This window comes from Mobula hypostoma, chromosome 7, assembly GCF_963921235.1.
Source record: "Mobula hypostoma chromosome 7, sMobHyp1.1, whole genome shotgun sequence".
Classification (NCBI taxonomy): Eukaryota; Metazoa; Chordata; class Chondrichthyes; order Myliobatiformes; family Myliobatidae; genus Mobula; species Mobula hypostoma.
In genome coordinates this window covers 53,396,623-53,420,352 of record NC_086103.1, presented here as the reverse complement: position 1 = coordinate 53,420,352, position 23,730 = coordinate 53,396,623, and the positions used below count along the sequence as shown (strand labels likewise).

The following is a 23,730-nucleotide window of genomic DNA, read 5'->3' as shown; positions in this document are numbered from 1 at the left end:
TCCCCATGCAAGTCTCTTTCAGAAAGTAAGGAGGCATGGGATCCAAGCAGACCTTGCTTTGTGGATCCAGAACTGGCTTGCCCACAGAAGGCAAAGGGTGGTTGTAGGTGGTTCACATTCTGAATGGAGGTCGGTGACCAGTGGTATTCCACAGTGATCTGTTCTGGAACCCATCCTCTTTGTGATTTTTATAAGTTACCTGGATGAAGAAGTAGAAGGGTAGGTTAGCAAGTTTGCTGATGACACAAAGGTTGGGGTGTTGTGGATAGTCTGGAGGTTTGTCAAGGGTTACAGTGGGACTTCGATAGGATGCAGACTGGGCTGAGAAGTGACAGATGGACTTCAACCCAGATAAGTGTGAAGTGGTTCATTTTGGTAGGTTCAATTTGAAGACAGAATATAATATAAATGGAAGACTCTTGGCAGTGTGATGGATCTGAGAGATCTTGGGGTCCGTGTCGATGGGACACCCAAAGCTACTGCGCAGGTTGACAGCGTTGTTAAGAAGGCGTATGGTATGTTGGCATTCATCAACCGTGGGACTGAGTTCAAGAGCCGTGAGGTAATGTTACAGCTATACAAGACATTAGTTAGACCCCACTTGGAGTACTCTGTTCAGTTTTGGTCACCTCACTACAGGAAGGATGTGAAAACTACAGACAGAGCGCAGAGGAGATTTTTTACAAGGATGTTGCCTGGATTGGAGGGTATATCTTATGAGAATAGGTTGAGTATATTGGCCTTTTCTCCTTGGAGCGATGAAGGATGAGAGGTGACCTGATAGAGGTGTATAAGATAATGAGAGGCATTGATCATGCGGATAGCTAGAGGCTTTTTCCCAGGACTGAAATGGCTAACACAAGGGGGCATAGTTTTAAGGTGCTTGGAAACAGGTACCGAGGGGATGTCAGGGGTTAAGTTTTTCCACACAGAGAATGGTGAGTGCGTGGAATGCACTACCGGCAGCAGTGGTGGAAGCGGATACAATAGGGTCTTTTACCAGCTTCTTAGATACGTACATGGAGCTTAGAAAAATAGAGGGCTGTGCGCTAAGTAAATTCGAGGCAGTCTCTGGAGTAGGTTACATGGTCGTCACAACACTGTGGGCCGAAGGACCTGTAATGTGCTGTAAGTTTCTATGTTCTATGTAGCTTCAGATGTTTCAATGTGATTGTCTTTTTAAGTACTTCCTCATTTGAGGGGCAATTAAGAATGGACAATATATGCTGGCATTGCCAGCAGCGTTTACAGTACTTCTGCATGAATAATTAAAAGCATAGTTAATTTTTAGCTATGCAAACCCTCTGTTTAATCTCTACCTGTACAGCTGCGTGTTCTGAATATGATAACTTAGAAATGTTATACAAGCTTGAAGCAAAGCCAGCAGAACAGATTAAATTGAGAAGAACTGGATAAACACTGCTCATAAGGAGTACACTGATTAGCAACTCTGCAAAGATTGACAATCTTAAAACTAGAAAATATACCATTTAAGAAAAAAAACACTAAATGAATACTTCACTCAATATATGATGCTTACATGAACCACTTGCAAAAAATAAGCAGAGTGCTACCTCAGTTACTACTTTTGTATCAAGGTCAATGGATGTTTTAAAGAACCCAGGAACTGAAACCAAAGCAGGTGGATAGATTTACACAACATTTTTTTTTGCCGTGTAAGAACTGAATGTTAGAACAGGCCAGAGGGACTGGGTGATCTAATCCCCTTCTCACCTTGCTTTTTGCAATTCATCTTTGTGACATGGGCATCACTGACAAGCTAAGGATTTTCTTACCCAACCCAGAATGCCCATGAATTGATGAGTCACTTGTAGACACTCGTAGAATGCTTTTGGTTAAAGGATTCCAGGATTTACACTCAGTGACAGTGAACAACTAGTGGTTGCTAAGTGCTGTGGAAGAAACCAGAAGTGAGTGGTGTTCCTCTGCACTTGCTGCCCTTCCTTTGGAGGAGATGCCAACAATGTGGTACCTGGGCAAGTAACTGCAATGAATTTGGAGGTACTAACAATGTGGTTCCTAGACATGTAAATGCAGTGGATTTTATAGATGGTACACACATTATAAATAGCACATTGGTGGTAGAAGGAATAGGGTTGTGGATGAGGTGACAATTGAGCTTACATCTACTTAGGAGCTGTTGCTGCTGCACCTGTACAAACAAGTAGAGAGCACTGCATCATACTTCTGACTTGTGTTGATGGGGCAAAGGCCTTAGGGTGTCAGGAATCACTTGTCACAGGACACCCAGCTGCTGATCTGTTCCTGAGACCACTATATTTATGTTGCTGATCCAACTGAGATTCTGGCAATCTCCAAAACATTGAAGGTCAGAGATTAAGAAATGTCAAGGCTAGCCATTTCAACTCTCTCAGAGACTATCACTTCAGTGACGGTAATGTTACTTGCCACTTAATAGCTCATGGGTGAATGCGTCTCAGTCTTGCTCTTTGTAGGGATGGGCTATTTTATTTGCTGAGCAGCAATAAATGGAATTGAATATCGTGCACTCAGCAGAAAACATTCAGTAAGTTTTTTTTTGTAGTGCAATGACAAAGTTTTAATACAAGACTTCACAAGTAGAGATTCTGACCACATTACCTAACTCAGATGTAACCAGTTGTGCCTTAAAGTACAATCAATCACAAAGAGGTCCAGACACAAAAAAAGATAGATCTTCTGGTTAGCACTTGCAGTGAACCTCAAATTCACTCTGGGTGTAAATTCCACATGTTCTTCCTGCTGATGTATATGGTTTAGCAAAGACAGAGATCAACTCACATTACCTCAATAGTGTTATCCATTGATAAAGCAATTGATGTTGATCAGGTTTGGATTGATTGGCTTCTGATAACCATGGAAGCGTGGTGTGACTCCCACCACTGGAGTGTTTTCTATTATCAGCACTTCCACTAAGAAGTTAATAAAGACAAAATTTACATGATGGCAAGAAGTTGTTTTAAAATGTCAACAGCCTGGGGGGGATCATTGAATTCAATTACAGTGATGACAGAACCGTCAAAAGGGAGATATTTTAATTTAGACTGACCTCCTTCCACAGAAGGTGTGAGCTCTCCTGTTGCCTCTAATTCGAAAGGCCTAAATGAAACTAGAATACAGCCCGGGGCAATTCCAGTTTATGTTCTAATCCCATTCTAAACCATGGACTGAGTACATACATCAGACATGAATAACTACCTAGTGGAGACCAGAAGAGTTTCATAGTTGTTCTATCAGTTTGGGAAAGAAAACTCTTCTGGAAATAGCAAATTTGGAGAATGAATTTCTGTTATTTGACAGGTTTCATTGTTTCTGTTTATTGCCCTGTACACAATTTTATTTAGCCTGTACTTATTCATTTGTGTGTTTTCTTGTGTAGGAGTTCAGATCTCTGTGTTGTTCACATCCTAAAACTATTAACAAAATTAGCAACTCTCAAATAAATGCCGCAGGAACTCAGCAGCTCAGGCAACATCTATGGAAATGAATAAACAGTCGATGTTTTGGGGTGGAGACCCTTTATCAGAACTGGAAAGAAAGGGGGAAGACACCAGAATAAGTGGGGGTAGGCAAAAGAATACAAACAAGAAGGTGATAAGTGAAGCCAGGTGGTTGTGGAAGGGGAGGGAGTAAGAAGCTTGGAGCTGATAGGTGGAATTGGTAAAGTGCTGGAAAAGAAGGAATCTGATAGGAATAGACCATGGGAGAAAGGGAAAGGGAAGGGGCTCTAGGGGCAGATGATAGACAGGTGAGCAGAAGAGAAAAGGCAAAAGGAAACCTGACATAGATTGAGGGACCACTTTGATGAGCACCTTTGTTCCATTCACAAAATACTGTATCCCGCACTCTGGATGTGACCACCTCTACACTGGTGAGACATAATGTAGACTGGGGGACTGCTTTGTCAAGCATCTTCACTCCTCTGCAAAAAGCAGGATTTTCCAGTGGCCAACCATCTTCACTATAATCCTCAGTCCCATTCCAACATGTCAGTCCATGGCCTCCTCTACTGCAATGATGAAGCCACTCTCAATTTGAAGGAGCAACACCTCATATTCTGTCTGGGTAGCCTCCAACCTGATTGCATAGGTTTCTTCAATCTCTCCCCCTTCCCCGATTCCCACTCTTACGTCTTCTTCTCTCCTCACTTGCTTATCACCTCCCTCTGGTGCCCATCCTCTTGCTCCCATGGTCCACTCTCCTCTCCTATCAGATTCCTTCTTCTCCAGCCTTTTACCTTTTCCACCTATCATCTCCTAGCTTCTTACTTCATACCCCCTCCCACCCACCTGGCTTCACCTACCACCTCAAGCTTAAAATCCTCTCCCTCCCCCACCTTCTTATTCTGGCTTCTTCCCCGCTTCCTTTTCTATTCTGATGAATGGTCTCTGCCCGAATATATATATTTGTATATTATGTGCGTGTGTGTTTTTAAAATTGTCTTTATATCTTCAGATACAGTGTCGAACAGGACCTTTGGCCCTTTGAGCTGCGTCGACCAGCAACCCCGATTTAATACTAGCCTAATAGTAGGACAATTTACAATGACCAATAGACATAACAACTGGTACAGCTTTGGACTGTAGGCAAAAACCAGAGGTCGCGGAGGAAACTCACGTGGTTATGGGGATAATGTACAAACTCCTTACAAACAGCAGTGGGAATTGAACCTGGGTCGCTGGTACTGTACACTGTAGTGCTAAACACTACACTATTCCCAGCATCTGCAGAATCTCTTATGTTAAAATTAACAACGGTTAGTTTTAGGCTTTCTCTCTGGGGTTTATATTGTAGCATTCACTTTCTCATTGAAAATCACTGCATGTTGTGAAATATTTTTAGTTAAAGCTAAATTGTAGGTTGCTTGATTTTAATCATGGCCGATGTTTATACCCAGCTTCAGTTTCAAATTCCAACTAATCTCAACATAGTATTGCTGGTTCACTTGCAAGAGGACCCAAGGCAAATAATTAAATGTAAATATGTATGTTCTATTCAAATATGTCTGACTGCTGCATGTTTTTGAAATAAACAAGTACTCAAGTTCAGATTTGGAGATTGGGATATTTTATAGCCACTGCTATTTAAATCCACAGGTTTCATTAAGACTCTTCAAAGAAACAGTGCCTGAGTGGAAATGTAAAGAAGCCAGACACATTCTATAACTGCTGATTGAATATTTACTAATGCAACTTCATAAAGTACTTTGGCTGATTTGAGTGCTACATTATTCAAAGTTTTATAATACAAGGAGAAAATAAATTGGGAATCAGTGAATAATGTGCTGTTACTATAAAAGCACATTCATACCCATTTTTAAATGAAATAGAACAGCCTGGAGCACGGTTTAGTACTCGAGATAACCTGCTGAGATTAAAACCACAAGAAAATTCTCATGGAAAGACAAGCTACAGCTGTGGCTAAAATAATATAAGAAAGCATATCCTTAGTACTATTTGGCTTAAAGGGATTATCTACGAGTTTTCTGAAGTGCAGAATGTTGTAGAATGAAGCAAAAAGAAAATAAAAACAAATAAAACTATTATTTGGGACAGGCATCAGCAAGAAGATGGATAGAGATGTCACAGGGATAACGTATGAAGAGAAAAGGTCAAAATTTTAACTTGTATTCAAGGGAAAAGTAGAGATATTTCAATATGAAATAGTCATTTTGTATACTTTTGCTACATCTTCCTCATTATACCATTAGAATGATCTGCAACACTTCACACAGTGAACTGCCATTTTAAATACTGAATTATATACATCACATACCAAGCCATCAGATGTTAATATTCATATGGACATGATTAAATACAGAAAATGAATTCAATTTAGTAATCAAAATCTGAAAACAAACATAATGAAGAAGGATAATTTATTCTGGCACAAGAAGCACAAAATGCTGGAAGAGCTCAGCATGTCAGGCAGCATCTATGGAGGGAAATAAGCAGTCAATGTTTTGGGCCAAAACCTTCATTAGGACTCGAAAAGAAGGGGACAGAAGCCAGAATAAGGTGGGGGGTGGGGAGAATGTACAAGCAAGCAGGCAAGAGGTAAGACCAGGTGGATGGGTGGGGAGGGGGACATGAAGTAAGAAGCTGGGAGCATACAGTGTATGTAGAAGAGGTGAAGGACTGAGGAAGAAGGAATCAAATTGGAGAGGACAGTGGACCATGTAAGAAAGGGAAGGAGGGGAAACTAGAGGGAGGTGATGAGCACATGAGGAAGAAAAAAGGGGTGAGCACATAACCAGCATGGGGAATGGAAAGAGAGAAGGAGGAAAGGAGGAGAAATTACCGTAAGTTGGTAAAATTGATTTCATGGCATGAGGTAGGAGGCTACCCAGACAGAATACAAGATGTTGCTCCTTATTCTGGTTACTCTCTTTCCCCTTCTCTTTTCCTCAACTGTTATCACCTCCCTCTGGTTCCATTCCCCCTTCCCTTTCCTCCATGGTCCACTACCCTTTCCGATTAGATTTCTCTTTCTTCAGCCCTTTATCTCTTCCTAACTCCTCCCAGCTTGTTAGTTCATTCTCCCTCTCCACACCCCCTCCGTACCCATCAACTGGCCTCACTTATCACCTGCCAGCTTGTACTCCATTCATTTTCCCCAACACCTTACTCTGGCTTCTTCCCCCTTCCTTTCCCGTCCTGATGAAGGATCGCTGCCTGAAATGTTGACTGTTTATCCTGCTCCATAGATTCTGCCTGACTTGCTGAGCTCTTCCAGCATTGTGAGCAATGCTCAAGATTTCCAGCATCTGCAGAATCTCAAGTTTATCATTTAATCAGGATCTCTGAAGAAAGTTTTCATATTTTCCATTTGGGGCCAAAACCAAACGTTACACCATTCAGTGATACTATCCTCTGATGTTTTCATAAAAAGGTTCAGAACTGATTCCAGAAGCATCTGATTTTTCATCAGCAAGATAACCTAAAACATGACGTTAAAACTTACCCTCATCAGTCTAGGGAGCCTACACTATATTTGTGAAACTCAGAATCAAGAGGAGAATGGCTTAACCTGTATGGACTTTACATTGAACTTTAACTACTTCACGTTATACTCCCTGAAGTATAGGGTGACACTGATTCTGCTATTACATTTTCATATTGCTCTTGACTAATCTATTCAGTTTTTTCCACTTACCACACTTACATAATTTTGGCACAATTGCCTGAACCATCTCATTTAAAAAGAATTTTGACAGGCAGGTAAGCAGGCAGGGATGGAGGAGTAGAGAGAAGTTTCAATTGGCATCATGGTCAGTACAGACTCCCTGGGTCAAAGTGCCTGTGCTAAACACTTGGACGTTCGTCTGCTCTCCATCCTGTAACAAGGTTCTCTTTTGTTCTTCCTTTCCCTTCCTCATTTCCTGCCACTGTACCCATTTAAAACATGATATCCTGGTCATCAGCAGATGGTAAGGCAGTTTGGCATTCATGGCACTTGTCAAAGATTTAAAGATAAATCTCAGCTGAAACACAACTGCAACACCTCACAATGGAAGACACATCTTTTAGTTGAGACGTTAAAACAAGAAGTCATCTACTTTTACAACATTATGGTCAACTATTATCCTTTTAATATTAGCATTTTATCAAAGAAGAATCTAGTCACCATCACACTGATATTTTCAGGATCTCAGTGTTTGTAATTTGTTAGAATCAGAACACATTTTCAGATCTTCTTTATTGGTCTTGAGGTGTTATGGAACTTCCCAGAGAAGATGTAACAGGCAATATACAAAATCAAATATCTTTTTACATTTCTGTCTCATGCTGACAAAAAGCTTAAAATATAATTTTGGTCTTTCAGTCCATTGATGACGTCCAAACTGAGTATTTTGTCTATTTCCATTTTCCCTATAAATTTAGACATCTACATTTGCTTGTATATTTGCTAAATTTTGATGACAGAATACAAACTAAAGCTGAAAATATTTGGAATCATCTCAACCTCACAATGAATAAACAACCTATGAACACAAAAATATTACCTGGATCTTCAAAGATGTTGGAGGGGGGCTCAAGAGCAGAAGCTAGATCAAATGTATTCTCTGCAGCACCTGTCCCAGGGCTAAAATAACAAGAATAAACCTCAATGCTAATCTCGTCAGAAGACAATCGATACGTATTTTGGTTAAAGACTCTAAACATATACATTGAAATTTTAAATCAAATGATTACCTGAACAATGACAGTAAATTTAATCTGAGATGAAGACATTATATAGTTAGTTAAAACACTCAAAAATAACATCAATTATTTTGTCATAATGCACCAATAAAGCAATGGATTACTGTGGTGGAACTGAATTGCATCATGATTTAGGGCCTAAAAATGAAACACGAAAATATTTTATGAAACATTATATGGATTAGTACTTAAAGTGAATCTTGAAAAATCCAAGGTATCTTATAATAAATAGAACCATTATAATTGTACTGGGAAATTCTTACAATTTTAATGACAGAGTTCCATTATGACAAAGCAAACAGAAAAAAAGTCATGAGAACCACAATTTAGTAAACTATATGCTGTGACAGATAACAGAAGAAAAATGCAATAATGCTGACCATTTATATTACTGACAATATACAAATCTAGTATGACTCTTTTGGCCAATTTTGTTTCCTTCTCTCCTGAGGGCAACATCACAAAACAAGGTTAAAGATGAAAAATGACAGCAAGGAAGTAATAGTAAACAGCTATCTTTATTAATTCTTCCTCTCCACTAACTCAGAGCATGAAAATAAATAACATTACTTCTCCTGTCCATCTGGCTGATATGAGCTAACTCAGTATAAAGAGATCTGTAAATACTTTTCTGTGTGAATTAATCAAGCATTCAGGCACAAGGAGATCGAAAACAAAAAATAAAAACTACGTATAAATCATCAACAATCTGTGGTTTTGTTTCATTTTGAAAATTAATAAGCCTTAGAATAATGCAGGAACAATGATGATAAGAACTTCATAAAATGTATGCACTAATATCTTCTGTTATTCGTCTATCTTCCTATTCTATCCTGACTCCAAACACAGCCACCTCTCACCCCATTTCCTGCAAACAAAGGATCGTGTAGAATTTGTGATTATAAAGAAGATGGTTTTATTTTTTAAAAAAACAGCTGCTATATTGCAAGCACCTTTAGGCCTTAGTGGAGGATCTCAATCGAAATCTGCCAAGCACATTGAGAGAATGTTTCCATTGGTAGGAGAGTGTAGAATCTGAGAGCACAGACTCAGAATAAAGGAACATCCCTTTAAAACTGAGATGATGAGGAATTTCTTCATCCAAAGGGTGATGAATCAGTGGAATCCATTGCCAGAGAGGGTGATGAGGGCAAGACACTGGGTATATTTAAGGAAGAGATTGATCGGTTTTTGATTACTAAGGGAGTTAAAGAAAATGAAAAGGCAAGAAAATGGGATTGAATAATATCAGCCACTATCACCGGCGGAGCAGCCTCGATGGGTAAAATGGCCTAATTCTTCTCTCAAGTACTAAGGTCTTAAAACAATTACATGCAGAGCGTAGTACAGGGGTCCATAGGTACCAAAATCCAACCAACTAGACAATAGCACATTCCTAATGTAACTGCAAATGAAATAGGTGCCTATATAATTTGTTACAATATGCAGTTCACTTGAAACTTAAACCTGCACTTTTGCTTACGATCTTTCATCTCTATTGTATGCACAATATAGTGTTTACTTACAACTCAATTTCCAAAATCTAATTCCACAGACTTACGTGGGATTTCTGCCCCATCACATCTTTCATATGCTACAATTATAAGTCAGTTCCATTTCCTGACATGAATACAGCAGAATTTCCTGTTACAGTGCCTTGGAAAGTAATAACAAAATTCATAGCTCTTTATACTCAAGACTTTGACATCTCTTTGTGCTTCAGTAGTCTAGGCTTCAGGCTAAATACACAGCATGACCAAGTAATGTACTCTACAATATATTTCTTAGAAAATATTAAGAATTATTAGAATGGTAAATATAACTAAGGGTGGTACAATTAACTTTGAATGGTATAAAATTTCAGTGTTTATAGATTCTATCTGATTTCAGTTTGATGAATATTTAATAAGCTAGTTAAATATAAAAGTGCCTCCAGTGTTAACTTCTGTTGTACCTCATTTTTAAATAGCTATGTTTTTGAAGAGATTTATGTAAATTAGTTAAGTCAATATACTGCTGTATTCAAATTTGAGTTGTTGATTTGAAGTTGGTGGTTATTAGTCTTCTCAGAGGCTAATGTCCAAACAAGAAACATAAAACTGATTTCACATAACAGACCATAAATAATTAGTTGTAATATTTTCAATATAATAGATTCCAATACCAACTTTCTGTGCATTTAATTTCAAATTTACCTATAGCGCACACAATCATCAACCTTAATATATGTTAAAAAGTGTTTGCTTAAAAATGAAAGCAAGTCTGCTTAAATAAAACAATTAATAATGTTCAGAATTATTTGTTTTAAAGCTATGCATGCATTTTGTGTTTCCTCAGTTCTATACTCATTATTTTCATTTTACTTCGGCGATTATCTACATCTGATGCTTTGGTTTTTCTTAAGACTGCTCCATTGAACCCCAGAGGAAAAGTTTTGGATTTTGTCATCTGGGATCAATTTTAATTCTTTGCATTCCTGCTGGAGCTGTTAATCTGATAAACTACTTGACAACTCCTACTGTTCCCTCCTCCCAACCTACCAACTGCCTCAAAAATAAATTACAGAATTAATGCAAAAAGTAGGTAGCATAATTGTCCCTTTGCTTCCAAGAGCACTTTAGAAACAACCACATGCTGGATTAGAATAATGTAACATTTAGGAACCAAGTGACTATGTAATAATTAAAAACAATAATGAAACCTAAGAAGGACATGTTTATTTTTTGACACTGAATCGCTTAAATTTAATGTAAAACTTGCAATCCTCTATAGTAGAGGTCTCCACCTGATTCCACTGACCCTCGGTTAATGGCACAGGTCTATGACATTAAAAAAGGTTGGGAACACTTGCTCTGCAATCTCATTTTTCTCTGCAATTCACATCAAAGGACTAAGTAGATGCCTTGGAGGTGTTTCAATTCCAATAAGAGAGTTCCTGATGATGAACTGTTTTCACATGGAAGAGGAAATGTGCATCTCAGTCATTAATTCAGTACACCTATAATTAACTAAAGAGATTAAATCAAATATCATTTGATATTAAACTTCTAGTCTTAAACCCATTAAAAGCTTATGATATGTATCTAACTATGAATACTACTTGATTCAATTCAGATGTAATAAGATCCTTTAATGTGATAACAAGTTGAAAAATAAGTCTAATCTCATTCTAAATTAATATTTTATATATATATTAGAATCTTATCATTAATTATCACTTTGAAATAAAGATTTCAATCAAGATTGCTTCCTTGAGCTTGTATAGGGATCATACAATATTCTTTGATTCCATAAATGGGCATAGCTAAAACAAAGGTTATCCTCAGAGACCGAGGCCTGAAAATGGATTGATTACATTTTGATGAGAGAAACTGGGACACAAATTTCCCACTAGTCTTAGGGTCATTCTTGCATTTAATTCTGCTTCTGAAATTTGGTTCCACTGATACAAAATCCTCTAAAGTATTTAACACGTTGTGGAAAGCAGTATGTGAAATTGTGCAAACAATTTTAATAATAACTTTAGAATGTGCTTATATGTGGAAAGTGAGTATTGAGTATGGCAGAAGATAACAAGTGAGTGAGATTAACTGGATAGCAGTTTTGAAGAAACTGGCACTATAGTCTAAATCATGTAGCATTCATATTTAAAATGATCCTTGAATATGATAACAAGTTCAGAAAATAAGATTCTAATCTCACTCCAAATTAATATTTGTTGAAGGGTGGGATGGTTCAGCTCACTGCTCTGCAATGTTTACTTGACTCTGCACTGAACTAAAGGTCTGTGCACAGACTCTCCTTGTGGACTCCAGTCCAGGATGCTGTTTACTTATTTTTATTGTTTGCATGATTCTTCTTCTCTCTGCACATTGAGCATCTAACAGTCTTTTTTTTTTAATTTGTTCCTTTGGGTTTCTTTGTTTTGTGACTGCCTATAAGGAGACAAAGCTCACGGTTGTATGATGTACATACATCCATTGATAATAAATGAATTCTGAACTTTGAACTTTTAAAGTCTGTATCTAACCCAACAACAATGTCAAAAGATCTGAGAAAATGAAATCGTATGAGCAATACAAATGAAGTTTGTTCACCCAAGATGTTAGTTTTTTTTTTCATTTTCATTTTTATAAATGGAGTACAGAAAAGGAAACAACAATTCTACAAGAAAGCTGATGAAAATAACATAACTTCAAAAGATTCAGAAAATTCAGGAGAGCTAGGGAAATGGGTGCAAATAAATTGAGCATCCTTGAACTATATTCAAATTTCTTAGGTATTTTGCGCAGGAATTTGGACAATGTGGCGCTGTCATATTTTCAAACAACACATGAAAAATATATTAAAGGAGAAATTACATGAAAGACTCAAGCTTTTGCATGATTATCCAACCCCTTTGGCATCCATGATCCATTATTTGATTACTAAAAGCATTAAAACCTCACATCTGGCCAGTGAAAATGCATATACTGTATCAGGCTGCTCTTCATTGACTACAGCTCTGCATTCAATACTATCTTCCCTTAAAACCAGTCGATCAGCTTCAAGAGCTTGGCTTCATTATCCCTTCGTGCAATTGGATCCTTGATTTCATCACTTGCAGACGATAGTCATTCTGGATTGGCAACACCTCCACAATCATAATCAGCACCGGTGCACCACAGAGCTCTGTGGTAAGCCCCTGTTCTACCAACCTTATACTTGTGACTGTGAGGCTAAGCACAGCTTTAATGCCATATTTAAGTTTGCTGTTGATACCATTGTTAATGACTATACATCAAAGGTGGCGGTGAATCAGCATACAGGAGAGAAATTGAAAATCTGGCTGAATCGCACCACAATAAAAACCTCTCATTAAAGTCAGCAAAGCCAAAGAGCTGATTATCAACGGCAGGAGGAGGAAAATGGAGGTCCATGGGGAGGGGGAAGGGAAGGGAGGGAACATCAACTCACACCATGAGAGGCCTGCGTTGGGCATTTTCATGCCTTACAAGGTGCAGATTGGAAGTCTGTGTGGGACACCACTCCTCGCACAGACACTAGAGCAATGTGTGATTAAGTGCCTCGCTCAAGGACTCAAACACGCTGCCACAGCTGAGGCTCGAACTAGCGGCCTTGAGATCACTAGACGAACACCTTAAACACTTGGCCACGTGCCCACACTAGGTCCATGAGCCAGTCTTTATCAGGGGATCAGAGATGGAGAATGCCAGCAACTTTAAATTCCTCAGCGTTATCATTTCAGGGGATCTGTCCTGAGTCCAGCATGCAGGTGCCACTACAAAGAAGCCATGGCAGTGCCTCTACTTTTTTTTTTTTTAAAAGAGGTTTGTGAAGATTCAGCATGTTATCCAAAACTCTGGCAGGCTTTTATAGCTGCACGATGAAGAGTATACTGACTGGTTGCATTACAGCCTGGCATGGAAATACAAATACCGTTGAACAGAAAGTGCTATAAAAAGTAGTGGATACAGCCAGGTCCATCACGGATAAAGTCCTCCCCAAAATTGAGCCAAAACATCTACAAGGAACGCTGTCGCAGGAAAGCAGCAACCATTATCAAGGACCACCACAATCCAGGTCATTTGCTCATCTCACTGCTGCCATCAGGAAGGAAGTACATGAGCTTCAGGATCCACACTTCAGTTATTACCCCTAGCCCTCAACCACCAGGCTCTTGAAACAGAAGGGATAACTTCATTCAGTGCAACACTGAACTGTTCCCAGAAATTAGTCCCTCACTTTCAAGGATTCATCATCTCATATTCTCCATAATGAAAACATAGATGGCGACATATAGATACTTTGATAATAAATTCTTTGAACATTAAACCCTGGGGATTGGCAATGGTCTGCAGATCACAAGAATATAGTCCTGAGGGCAACAACATTCTCTTTGCATACCTGGAAAAAAAAGTGTTCTCCTACTTAAACCATGTTCCTATAAGTCAGCTCACCCAGATTATTGCTGCTCATAAAGGGTGCAACCTAAAATCAGCCGTCCAAGGCTCAGCGAAGTCACAGAAATATCCATCCAGACCCTCTGAACTCTACTGCTACAAATAGCATCCCACAGTCATTAGGCAGAAATGTACAGGACCACCTTCAGGCAAGGACACACAAAAGGTAGGCATTTGCAAGGAAAGCAGAAGGATGAATAATTAATGTTGTTAAATACAAGATATCAGTCTAAAGAAGGTATATAAATTGCAGATACTACAACTTTGTGTAATGTAATTTTGGTTTTGGTTATAATAATGAGATGCAGACAGGAAATAACTTACGGTGCATAAAGCTTCAGGAAGAATGTAATGCAAACACAGCCAATTTAAACAGCACAACCCTCACAAAATGCTGGAGGAACTCAACAGGCTAGGCAGCTGAGATCCTCCAGCATTTTGTGTGTGTTGTTTGGATTTCCAGCATCTGCAAATTTTCTCTTGTTTATGATTGAATTTAAACTATCCCACTGCCAGCAAGAAAGAAACAACTAACTGTGGCCTTTCTCCTGTTATTCACCTCCTCCTCTGTTTGCACTGTTGTGGGCAGTCACCAAGTTAACAAGAATGCTACATTATAGAGGACAATGTCATAACTCTGCTTAAATCTAAGCTCTATCCCTTCAAAGACTGCAGTTGTTACTATACTCAGCCTCCAACCATATCCAATGCAGATTTGAAATCAAGACTCAATAAATATTTTAGTAACATCCAAACAGGAATCCTTAAAGAGTTCAATATTTTCAACATTATACCCCACAACCAACTAAAAAGAACAGTTTAGATCAAGGCAGAGCCATGTGTATGGTGGACAGGCTGCCAGCCTATCAGAGTGTCCTAATTATCTGCAATACATCATCCTTAAAATAAAAACAATGCAGAAAAGTACACAAGCAGTTAGATTTTTTGATCCAATCAGCTGCTAGTTTCCAACCTTTTCTAGTTTTTGGCATCTTCACCCTTTTAAGCACACCAGAATTTATAGACTACCCTGTGCAAGTAGCTTTGATATATGCAATTAAATTTGAGAAAAAGGAAGGCATTCAAATAGTTTTATCAGGAGTTGATAACCTTGTCCTTTGCCACCCCTTGCATTATCAGGAAGTGCTCAATGCTTCATGAATAACTTTACTATTTATCCAGAGTGCTACATTTGTTCTAATTGTTTCGCTAGCAACAACTGATCAAGAATTTGAAATTTGCCCAATTTTAAAAGACTTATCACATTTTATTTAAGTGATGGTTGAAAATACAGTTAATCACAGAGGAAAAAAAAGTTTACCACTTTTCATAAAGAAATCTTTTTGCTGCTTTGGAGTAGCTAACTACTGTAGTTACAATAGTAATTACTGTTCTCATTTGTAAACAGGTGACATTTGGACAACAGTAACTTCTCTTACTTGAAACAAATTGAGGACTTAATATATTTATTCACAGCTTCATACTAGGATTACACCAAATATGGGTATGTAGATTCTGCCATTGAAAGTTTTACACTTATTAGATTTGGATAGCTACAAACAGCCACAAATACACAAATCAAATGGAGAAACAGTTAATTCAGGAATCTTTATTAAAATATTTCCTCAAAACAAACCAGTATATATAAATTTGTACACAGTGCATTAATGGTATGTTATAAATGTATGCAACAGTTTGCAAGTACCTGGCTTTACAATCATTAAACCTGACTCAAGTGTGAAGATTTACCCAATAACATTTTGTGCTCCTACAATTCAGGACTAACCATTTCACATTCTCTTGGCAGGTGAAAAGCTTCAGACTAAATTTTACTTAGCTGATTTATATACTACTGCATCCAGACCTTACATCTGCAATCTAAAGAAAATTGGTTCAACTTTAGCTTTGTATATTCTAGAAGAATTCTGTTTAACTTAAATCATGCATAACTGTTCATTTCGCAAATCATGTTGTATAATAATTCAATTGTAAACAAAAACATGCTGATTAACACATTGAAATCTCCACAATAGTCATAACTTTTTCTGTTTCATATATGACTAATGCTCAGACATAAGAGAAATGAGATGTTCAGGTCAGAAATAAAGGACTTAAGAGATAGCAAGCTTTCGGCAATTACACTTTAGTTAAGTTTTTATATTAAGAGTGTGAGCAGATCTTTCATGGTGCCAATCACGCAATCTTGTGTAACGTGGGCTCTGCAGTTCGGTGATAAACTTTTCTCTGCAGAGGATAAAAGAGAAAGATGAGAAGAAAAAGGAAGGAAAATGTAAAGCGACTCATGCAGAAGGTTAACAAAATGCCTCGATATTTTTCAAAACTGCATTTTCAATTTAAATCCCACATTAGGATCAGAGACACCTAACTTTCAAGGATAAAGCTCGGGATAGTTCTGATGCATGTGGTCCTTTGTACTGCTTAAATAGATTATTTTAAAGAAAGTAAAGCAAATTCTTCCAAGAATATTACATCTTTCATAGCTGGTCAGAAAAATCTGTAACGTACATCTAATAATGAAACTTTAAATTTGCTTCTGAAACATTTAACAAAAGTAGTAAGTCCCTTTGCACCTCTGTTTCTTGAATTTTCTCCCTGTTTAGAGAATAGTCTATGCCTTTATTCCTTCTACCAACATGTACGATCATACACTTTCGTACACTGCATTCCACCTACTACTTCCTGGCCCATTTTCCCATTTTGCAGACTCCCTGCTTCTTCAAAACTACCTGCACCTCCACCTATCTTCATATCATCTGCAACCTGGCCACAAACTAATTCCATCATCCAAAACATTAAACATATAAAGTGAAGAGAGGCAGTACCAACACCGACCCCTGCAGAACACCAGTAGTGATCAGCAGTCTACCAGAAAAGGCTCCCTTTATTCCCACTCTCTGCTTCCTGCCAGTCAGCCAATTTGCTATACATGCTAGTATTTTTCCTGTAATATCATGGGGTCTTATGTTGTTAAGTAGCCTCATATGTGGCACCTTGTCAAAGGCCTTTTGAAAATGCAGGTATACAACATCCACTGACTCTCCTTTGTCTATCCAGAATTCTAACAGATTTCTCAGGCAAGATTTCCTCTTAAGGAAACCACGCTGACTTTGGCCTAATTTTGGCATTTACCTCCAAGTACCCCAACACCTCACCCTTAATAATGTTCCCAACCACTGAACCCAGGCTAACTGGCCTATAATTTCCTTTCTTCTGACCCCTTTCCTCTAAAAGAGTGGATGAAATTTACCATTTTCTAATGCTCTGGAACCATTCCATAATCTCATATTTCTTGAAAGATCATTATTAATACCTACACAATTTCTTTAGCTACCTCTTTCAAAGCCCTGGGGTACAGTCCATTTGGTCCAGGTGACTTATCTACCTTCAGACCTTTCATCTTCCCAAGTACCTTCACTCTCAGCAATAGCAGCTACACTCACTCCTACCCACTGACACTTTCGAATTTCTAGCATGCTGCTAATGTTTTCCACAGTGAAGACTTATGCAAAATACTTAAGTTCATTTGCCTTTTCTTTGTTCCCCATTACTACCCCCCCCCCCAGCATCATTTTCCAACAATCCAATATCTACTCTCACCTCTCTTTTACTCTTTGTATATCTGGGAAAACTTCGGAATCCTCCATTATATTATTGGCTAGCTTACCTTCATATTTCATTTTTTCCTTTTCTTATGGCTTTTTAGTTGTTTTCTGTTGCTTTTTAAAAGCTTCCCAATTTTTTAACTTCCAACTAATATTTGCTATAATATATGCCCTCACTTTCCTTTTAGGCTGTCTTTGACTTCCTCGTTACCTCATCATCTCTTTAGAATATATCTTCATATGTGGAATGTATCTATCCTGTGCTTTCTGAATTGCCCCCAGAAACTCTAGTCATTGCTATTCTGCCATCATCCCTGCTAGTGTCCCCTTCCAATCAACTTTGGCCAACTCCTCTCTCAAGCCTCTGTAATCCCCTTTACTCCACTGTAATATTGATACATTTGATATTGTTTTCTCCCTCTCAAACTGCAGGATGAATTCTATCATATTATGATTACTGCCTCCTAAGGCTTCCTTTACCTTAAGCTCCTTCATCAAATTTGGTTAATTACACAACATGCAATTCAGAATTACCTTTCCCCTAGTGGGCTCAATGACAAGCTGTTCTAAAAGGCAATCTCTTAGGCATTTTACAAATTTTCTCTCCTGGGATCCAACACCAACATGACTTTCCCAATCTACCTGCATACTGAAACCCCCATGATTACCGTAACATTGTCCTTTTGACATGCCTTTTCTATCTCAGATTGTAATTTGTATCCCACATCTTGGCTTCTGTTCAGAGGTCTCTACATATACAACTCCCATCATGGTCTTTTTACCTTGCAGGTTCTTAACTGTATCCACAAGGATACTACATCTTCTGATCCTATGCCACCTCTTTAGAAGGATTTTTTCCTAAACCAAGCCACCCCATCCCAACAACCAACCTGCATGTCATTTTGATGTATATCCCTGGGTTTTAAGCTCCCAACAATGATTTCCTTTCAGCCACACACAGTGACGTCCATAACATCATACCTGCTAATCTCCAACTGCTAAAAGATCATCTACCTTATTCCATGTACTGCATGCATTCAAATATAACACCTTTAGAACTGTATTCTTCATCCTTTTTGATTTTGCCCGCATGCTACATTTCAACCCATTTGAATGACTGCAATTTTGCCCCATCATCTGCCTGCCCTTCCTCACAGTCTCACTACACACTCCATCTACTTGCATACCAACTGCCTCATTTTCATCTCAAACACACTGATTACCATTCCTTGCCAAATTAGTTTTATACCCTCCCCAACAGCTCTAGCAAACCTACCTGCAAAATATTGGTCCCTCTCAGGTTCAGGTTTTTGTATAAGTCATACCTCACCCAGAAGGGATCCCAAAGATCCAGATAGATGAAACCCTAGCACAAGTACCAATTCCTACCCTGGAAGTCTTGGGCTTTTCAACATTCTACCTAACTGCCTATAATTCTCTCTTCAGACCCTTCTCCTTTTTTCCTACCCATGTCATTGACACCAATATGCACCATGACTTCTGGATGCTCACACTACCTATTTAGAATGTTGTTGACCTGATCTGAGACATTCCTGATCCTGGCACCTGGGAGGCAACATACCATGCGGGTGTCTTTTTCACATCCATAGAATCTCCTGTCGGCTCCTCTATCTATGGAATCGTCAATCTCTACTGCGCTCCTCTTCCCCCCTCTTCCATTCTGAGCTACTGAGCCAGACTCAGTGGCAGAGACCTAGTCACTGTGGCTTCCCCCGGCAGGTTATTTCCCCCCCTCCCCCCAACAATATCCAAAGCTACCTTCCTGTAGCTCCTCTCTATCACGTTCTCACTCTTCAGTATGAGCCGAAGGTCATCAAACTGCAGCTCCAGGTCTTTAACACAGTCTCTGAAGAACTGCAGCTCAATGCACTTCATGCATATGTAGTTATTCGGGAGACTGGGGGTCTCCCACTCTTCCCACATCTCACACTAAGAACATATTGTACCACTAACCCTGGATCCATTCTCAGCACATTATGTATGTACTAATAGAGAAAGAAAGAGAAAAAATGTTCAGAAACCATGCATTATTAATGCACTGAAATAGCAAAATATGTTTGTTGTAAGCTTATTATGATAAAATTCAAGTTACAAAGGGAGGCAAAGTAAGTTTAAAACTTTACCATTTCAGAATACCTCTGAATTTATACCTTGAGTTTCTGTATGTCACACAAATCATCATCTTAATGATTTACATTCAATATTTCAGCAGAAAATTGATTGTTGCCTCAACCTGGGTAACCACAGGATTTTTATGGAACATAAAAGGACCACTCTTAATCTTTGGATTCCACAGAAAAGAGCAATGAAAGATTTTTTTAAATCGTTTAAATCAATGCTTTAAATAGACACTTCAAGGACCACTGCTAAATCCTTGAATACTTGATATAACTGGACAAAACTTTTAAAATGCTGTTTCAAATCATCACTACACAATTACTAAAACAAAAGAATTTTTACAACCTGTATTTTATAGTAACTTAATGTTGGTTACACTGGGACTGCCTGCACATTTTGACTTCCACCCGAGTGATTCAACCACCTGAGGTGTACCCTAACCCTCAGTCCAATTCTATTTTCATTCTCAGGAAAGGCACAAGAGATTCAGTTGATGCTGGAAGTCTTGAACAACACCCTTCATCAGGGCTGGGAAGGAAGGGGCAGTGACAGCTTTTGTCCCATTCCTTTGCAATCATGATGAGCAGTCTGCCCAAAACATCGTTTGTTTATTTCCTTCCATAGTTGCTGCCTGACCTGGAGAGTTCCTCCAGCATTTTGAGTGTGTGGTGTTCATTCTCATTAATGCCTGCTTCTATAATAAATACAATGTAGATAAATGCACATCAAAATTTTCACCCCACAATTATCATTACTATATTCCAAAATTTTAATTTATTGTTTGGGGTATTACAGACCAAATTCATTTGTGTAAATTTCATTGGGTGTCTTTTTTTTAATCTGCATGCTGTTTCAGTTTAAAACACAAGAGATTTTGCAGATGCTGGAAATCTAGAGCAACACACTCAAAATTCTGGAGGAACTCAGTAGGTCAGGTAGTACCTAATGCAGTTAGCGTTTTAGGCTGAGACCCTTCCTTACTCTTGAAGAAAGGTCTCAGCCCAAAACATCAACTGTTCATTCATTTCCATAGATGCTGCCTGACCTGCTGAGTTCCTCCAGCATTTTGTATGCATTGGACTTCCAGCAACTGTAGACTTACTCGTATGTAGTTGATTAACAGTAACTACCAAATTAGTTGTCTGCTAAACAACCTGTTTGATTTGCTTTTCCAGTGAACTCGGAGGAAAATAAAGACAGCTCATGAAGTGCATTGAGTTGGTGTTAATATATTGACAAGGATAAGTGAGTGGCTAACTAACAGAAAGAAATTGAGTGGGATAAAAGGGCAATTGAAAATTGACAATCAATATTAGTTACCAGAATAAGCACTGGGACATGAACAGTTTTCAATCTTAAATGAAGGGACCAAGTTCATTGTAGCCAAATTTGCCAATGCAGTGGAGATGGTGAAGTCTGCATGATTAAATGAGTGAAGAAAAAACTGAGAGATGACAGGTTGGTGGATAGCGGAAGTTTCTTATAAGTTGCGGCAGGACATTGACAGGATGCAGAGCTGAGCTGAGAAGTGGCAGATGGAGTTCAACCCAGAAAGTATTAAGTGTTTCATTAAAGAAAATTGAATTTGATGGCAGAATACAGCATTAATGGCAGGTTTTTCGGTGGTGTGGAAGAACAGGGGGATGTTGGGGTACATGTCCATAGATCCCTTCAAGTTGTCACGCGAGATGATAGGGTTGTTAAGAAGGTGTATGGTGTGTTGGTGTTCATTAGGCAGGAGATTGAGCTCCAGAGCTATGAGGTAATGTTGCAGCTGTATAAATCCCTGGTTGGAATATTGTGTTCAGTTCTGGCTGCTTCACTACAGGAAGGATGTGGAAGCTTTAGAGAGGGTGCAAATGCTGCCTAGACTATACATGGCTTATGAAGATAGGTTGAGCGAACTTGGGCTTTTCCCTTCAGAGTGAATGAGGATGAGAGGTGATTTGATAAAGGTGTATAAGATTTAAGAGGCATAGATCAAATGGGCAGCCAGAGACTTTTTCCCAGGGCAAAAATGACAAATGCAAGGGGACATAATTTCAAGGTGCTGGAGGAACTCAACAAATCAGGCAACATCTATGGAAATGAACAAACAGGCAACATTTTAAGGTGACTTGGAGCAAAGTAGAGTGGGGATGTCAGAGATAAGTTCTTTACATAGAGAGTGGTGGGTGCGTCAAATACCCTCCCAAATCCGGCAGTAAAGGGGCATTTAGGGGCATTAGAGGCATTTCCCACAAGCTCTTATATAGGCATGTGGATGATAGAAAAATGGAGGGTAATGCAGGACAGAAAGTTTAAATCGATCTCAGATTAGATCAAAAGTTCAGTATAACACCTTTTGCTGAAGGGCTGGAACTGTGCTGTAATGCTCTATGTCGAGGAGTATGATGTGGAAAAATATATTGGCTATCCAAATTGAAAAGATGGAAAGAAAAAAGAAACGAATGATTACTTAACTTAGAGAGTGTAAAATTACTATGGTTGAAGGGGATTTGAGGGTCCTAGTACATGAAAAGCAAGGAGCTGACATAGTGGAACAGCAAGTAATTAGGAAGTTTAATGAAATATTGGCACAGATTGCAAAGGACAATGTATATTAAAGTAGGGAAGTTTCAATGTCCTTTCAGAGTGCTGAAACAACCGTATCTCTGGGCTAATGCATACAGTTTTGATCTCTATACTTAAGAAAATACCACGATTAGGGTATTTTTCTGGAATAAAGAGGCTAATATATGGAGAGAGGCTGAACAAGTTAGCTCTACTCACATTATAGTTCAGAAATGTTTCTTATTGAAGCATAAAATTCTGAGGAGGCTTGCAAAAATGGATCTTGAGTGGGACATGTACTTAGAACAAGAGGGATTCCTTTTCTCAGAACGGCCAATGCTCTTCAGTATTCTCATTCCCAGAAAGCAGAGAGGAATTATAGCATGCTCCTGGGGCAGAAACCGACAATCATTTGAATTAAGCGCGTCAAGGAATGTGGAGGGAGGCAAAGCCAAAACTGAGTCAGCTCTGATCTTATTGAAAGGAGTCACCTATGATCTTAAACACAAAGGATTCTGCAGATGCTGGAAACTTAGAGTAAAGAAACAAAATGCTGGAGGAACTCAGCTGGTCAGGCAGCATCTTTAGAAAGGAATAAAGTCAATGTTTCAGGCTGGGATTGTTCATCAGGACTATGACCTATGATTATACTGTTTTGTTATGAATATGCATTGGTGCATGCAGTTGTATCACTAGTGTTAGAGCATTTAACCACCTTCTGCTATAAATCAAAAACAATTTTTCTCCCTATTCCTGTCTCTGTATCTTATATTCTTAAGCTTTACTACATTGGGAAGGATCACTTTCATTTTTGCTCATCTGTTGCTGGAGTTATCAATCGATTAGTAATTTCAAGATTTGAAAAAATAAAGCCATTAATAGTTCATTTATCCTCATACAAGAATAAAGCGTATATAGGAAGTAAATCTGCTTCTATGAAAAGAAAGTCCTTTTTGGCAATGACTACAAATTTTCAAAACTATAGATTTTGGAAATTTGAAAATAAAACTAAAAGTGCTGGAGTTGTTCAGCAGACCTGATAGCATCCATGAAGTAAGGGAAAAAAAAGTAAACAGTTTATCCAAAATGTTTATTTTATTTCTACCTATACAAAATTACCCTATGTACTGCACATCTCCTGTAATTGTGATTTTATGCTATAAAAGCACAACAGGTTTACAATATTAATACTACGAGTGTGGATAGAAAACTTGTGCTCATTTCCAG

General features: G+C 38.5%; 1 protein-coding gene across 7 annotated transcripts in view; it reads right to left on the bottom strand.

Moving 5' to 3' along the window:
* pdlim7 (PDZ and LIM domain 7) overlaps window positions 1-23,730 on the bottom strand; it is a 144,899-nt gene that overhangs the window by 21,917 nt on the left and 99,252 nt on the right. For 4 of the 7 annotated variants that reach the window (XM_063053427.1, XM_063053426.1, XM_063053428.1 and 1 more), the window contains exon 5: window positions 8,027-8,106. In XM_063053427.1, coding sequence (XP_062909497.1) covers window positions 8,027-8,106 — 80 coding nt within the window. Of the gene's footprint in view, window positions 1-596; window positions 634-8,026; window positions 8,107-15,777; window positions 16,433-23,730 lie in introns of those variants that run through there. The other 3 variants (XM_063053430.1, XM_063053431.1, XM_063053432.1) reach the window with 2 other exon arrangements.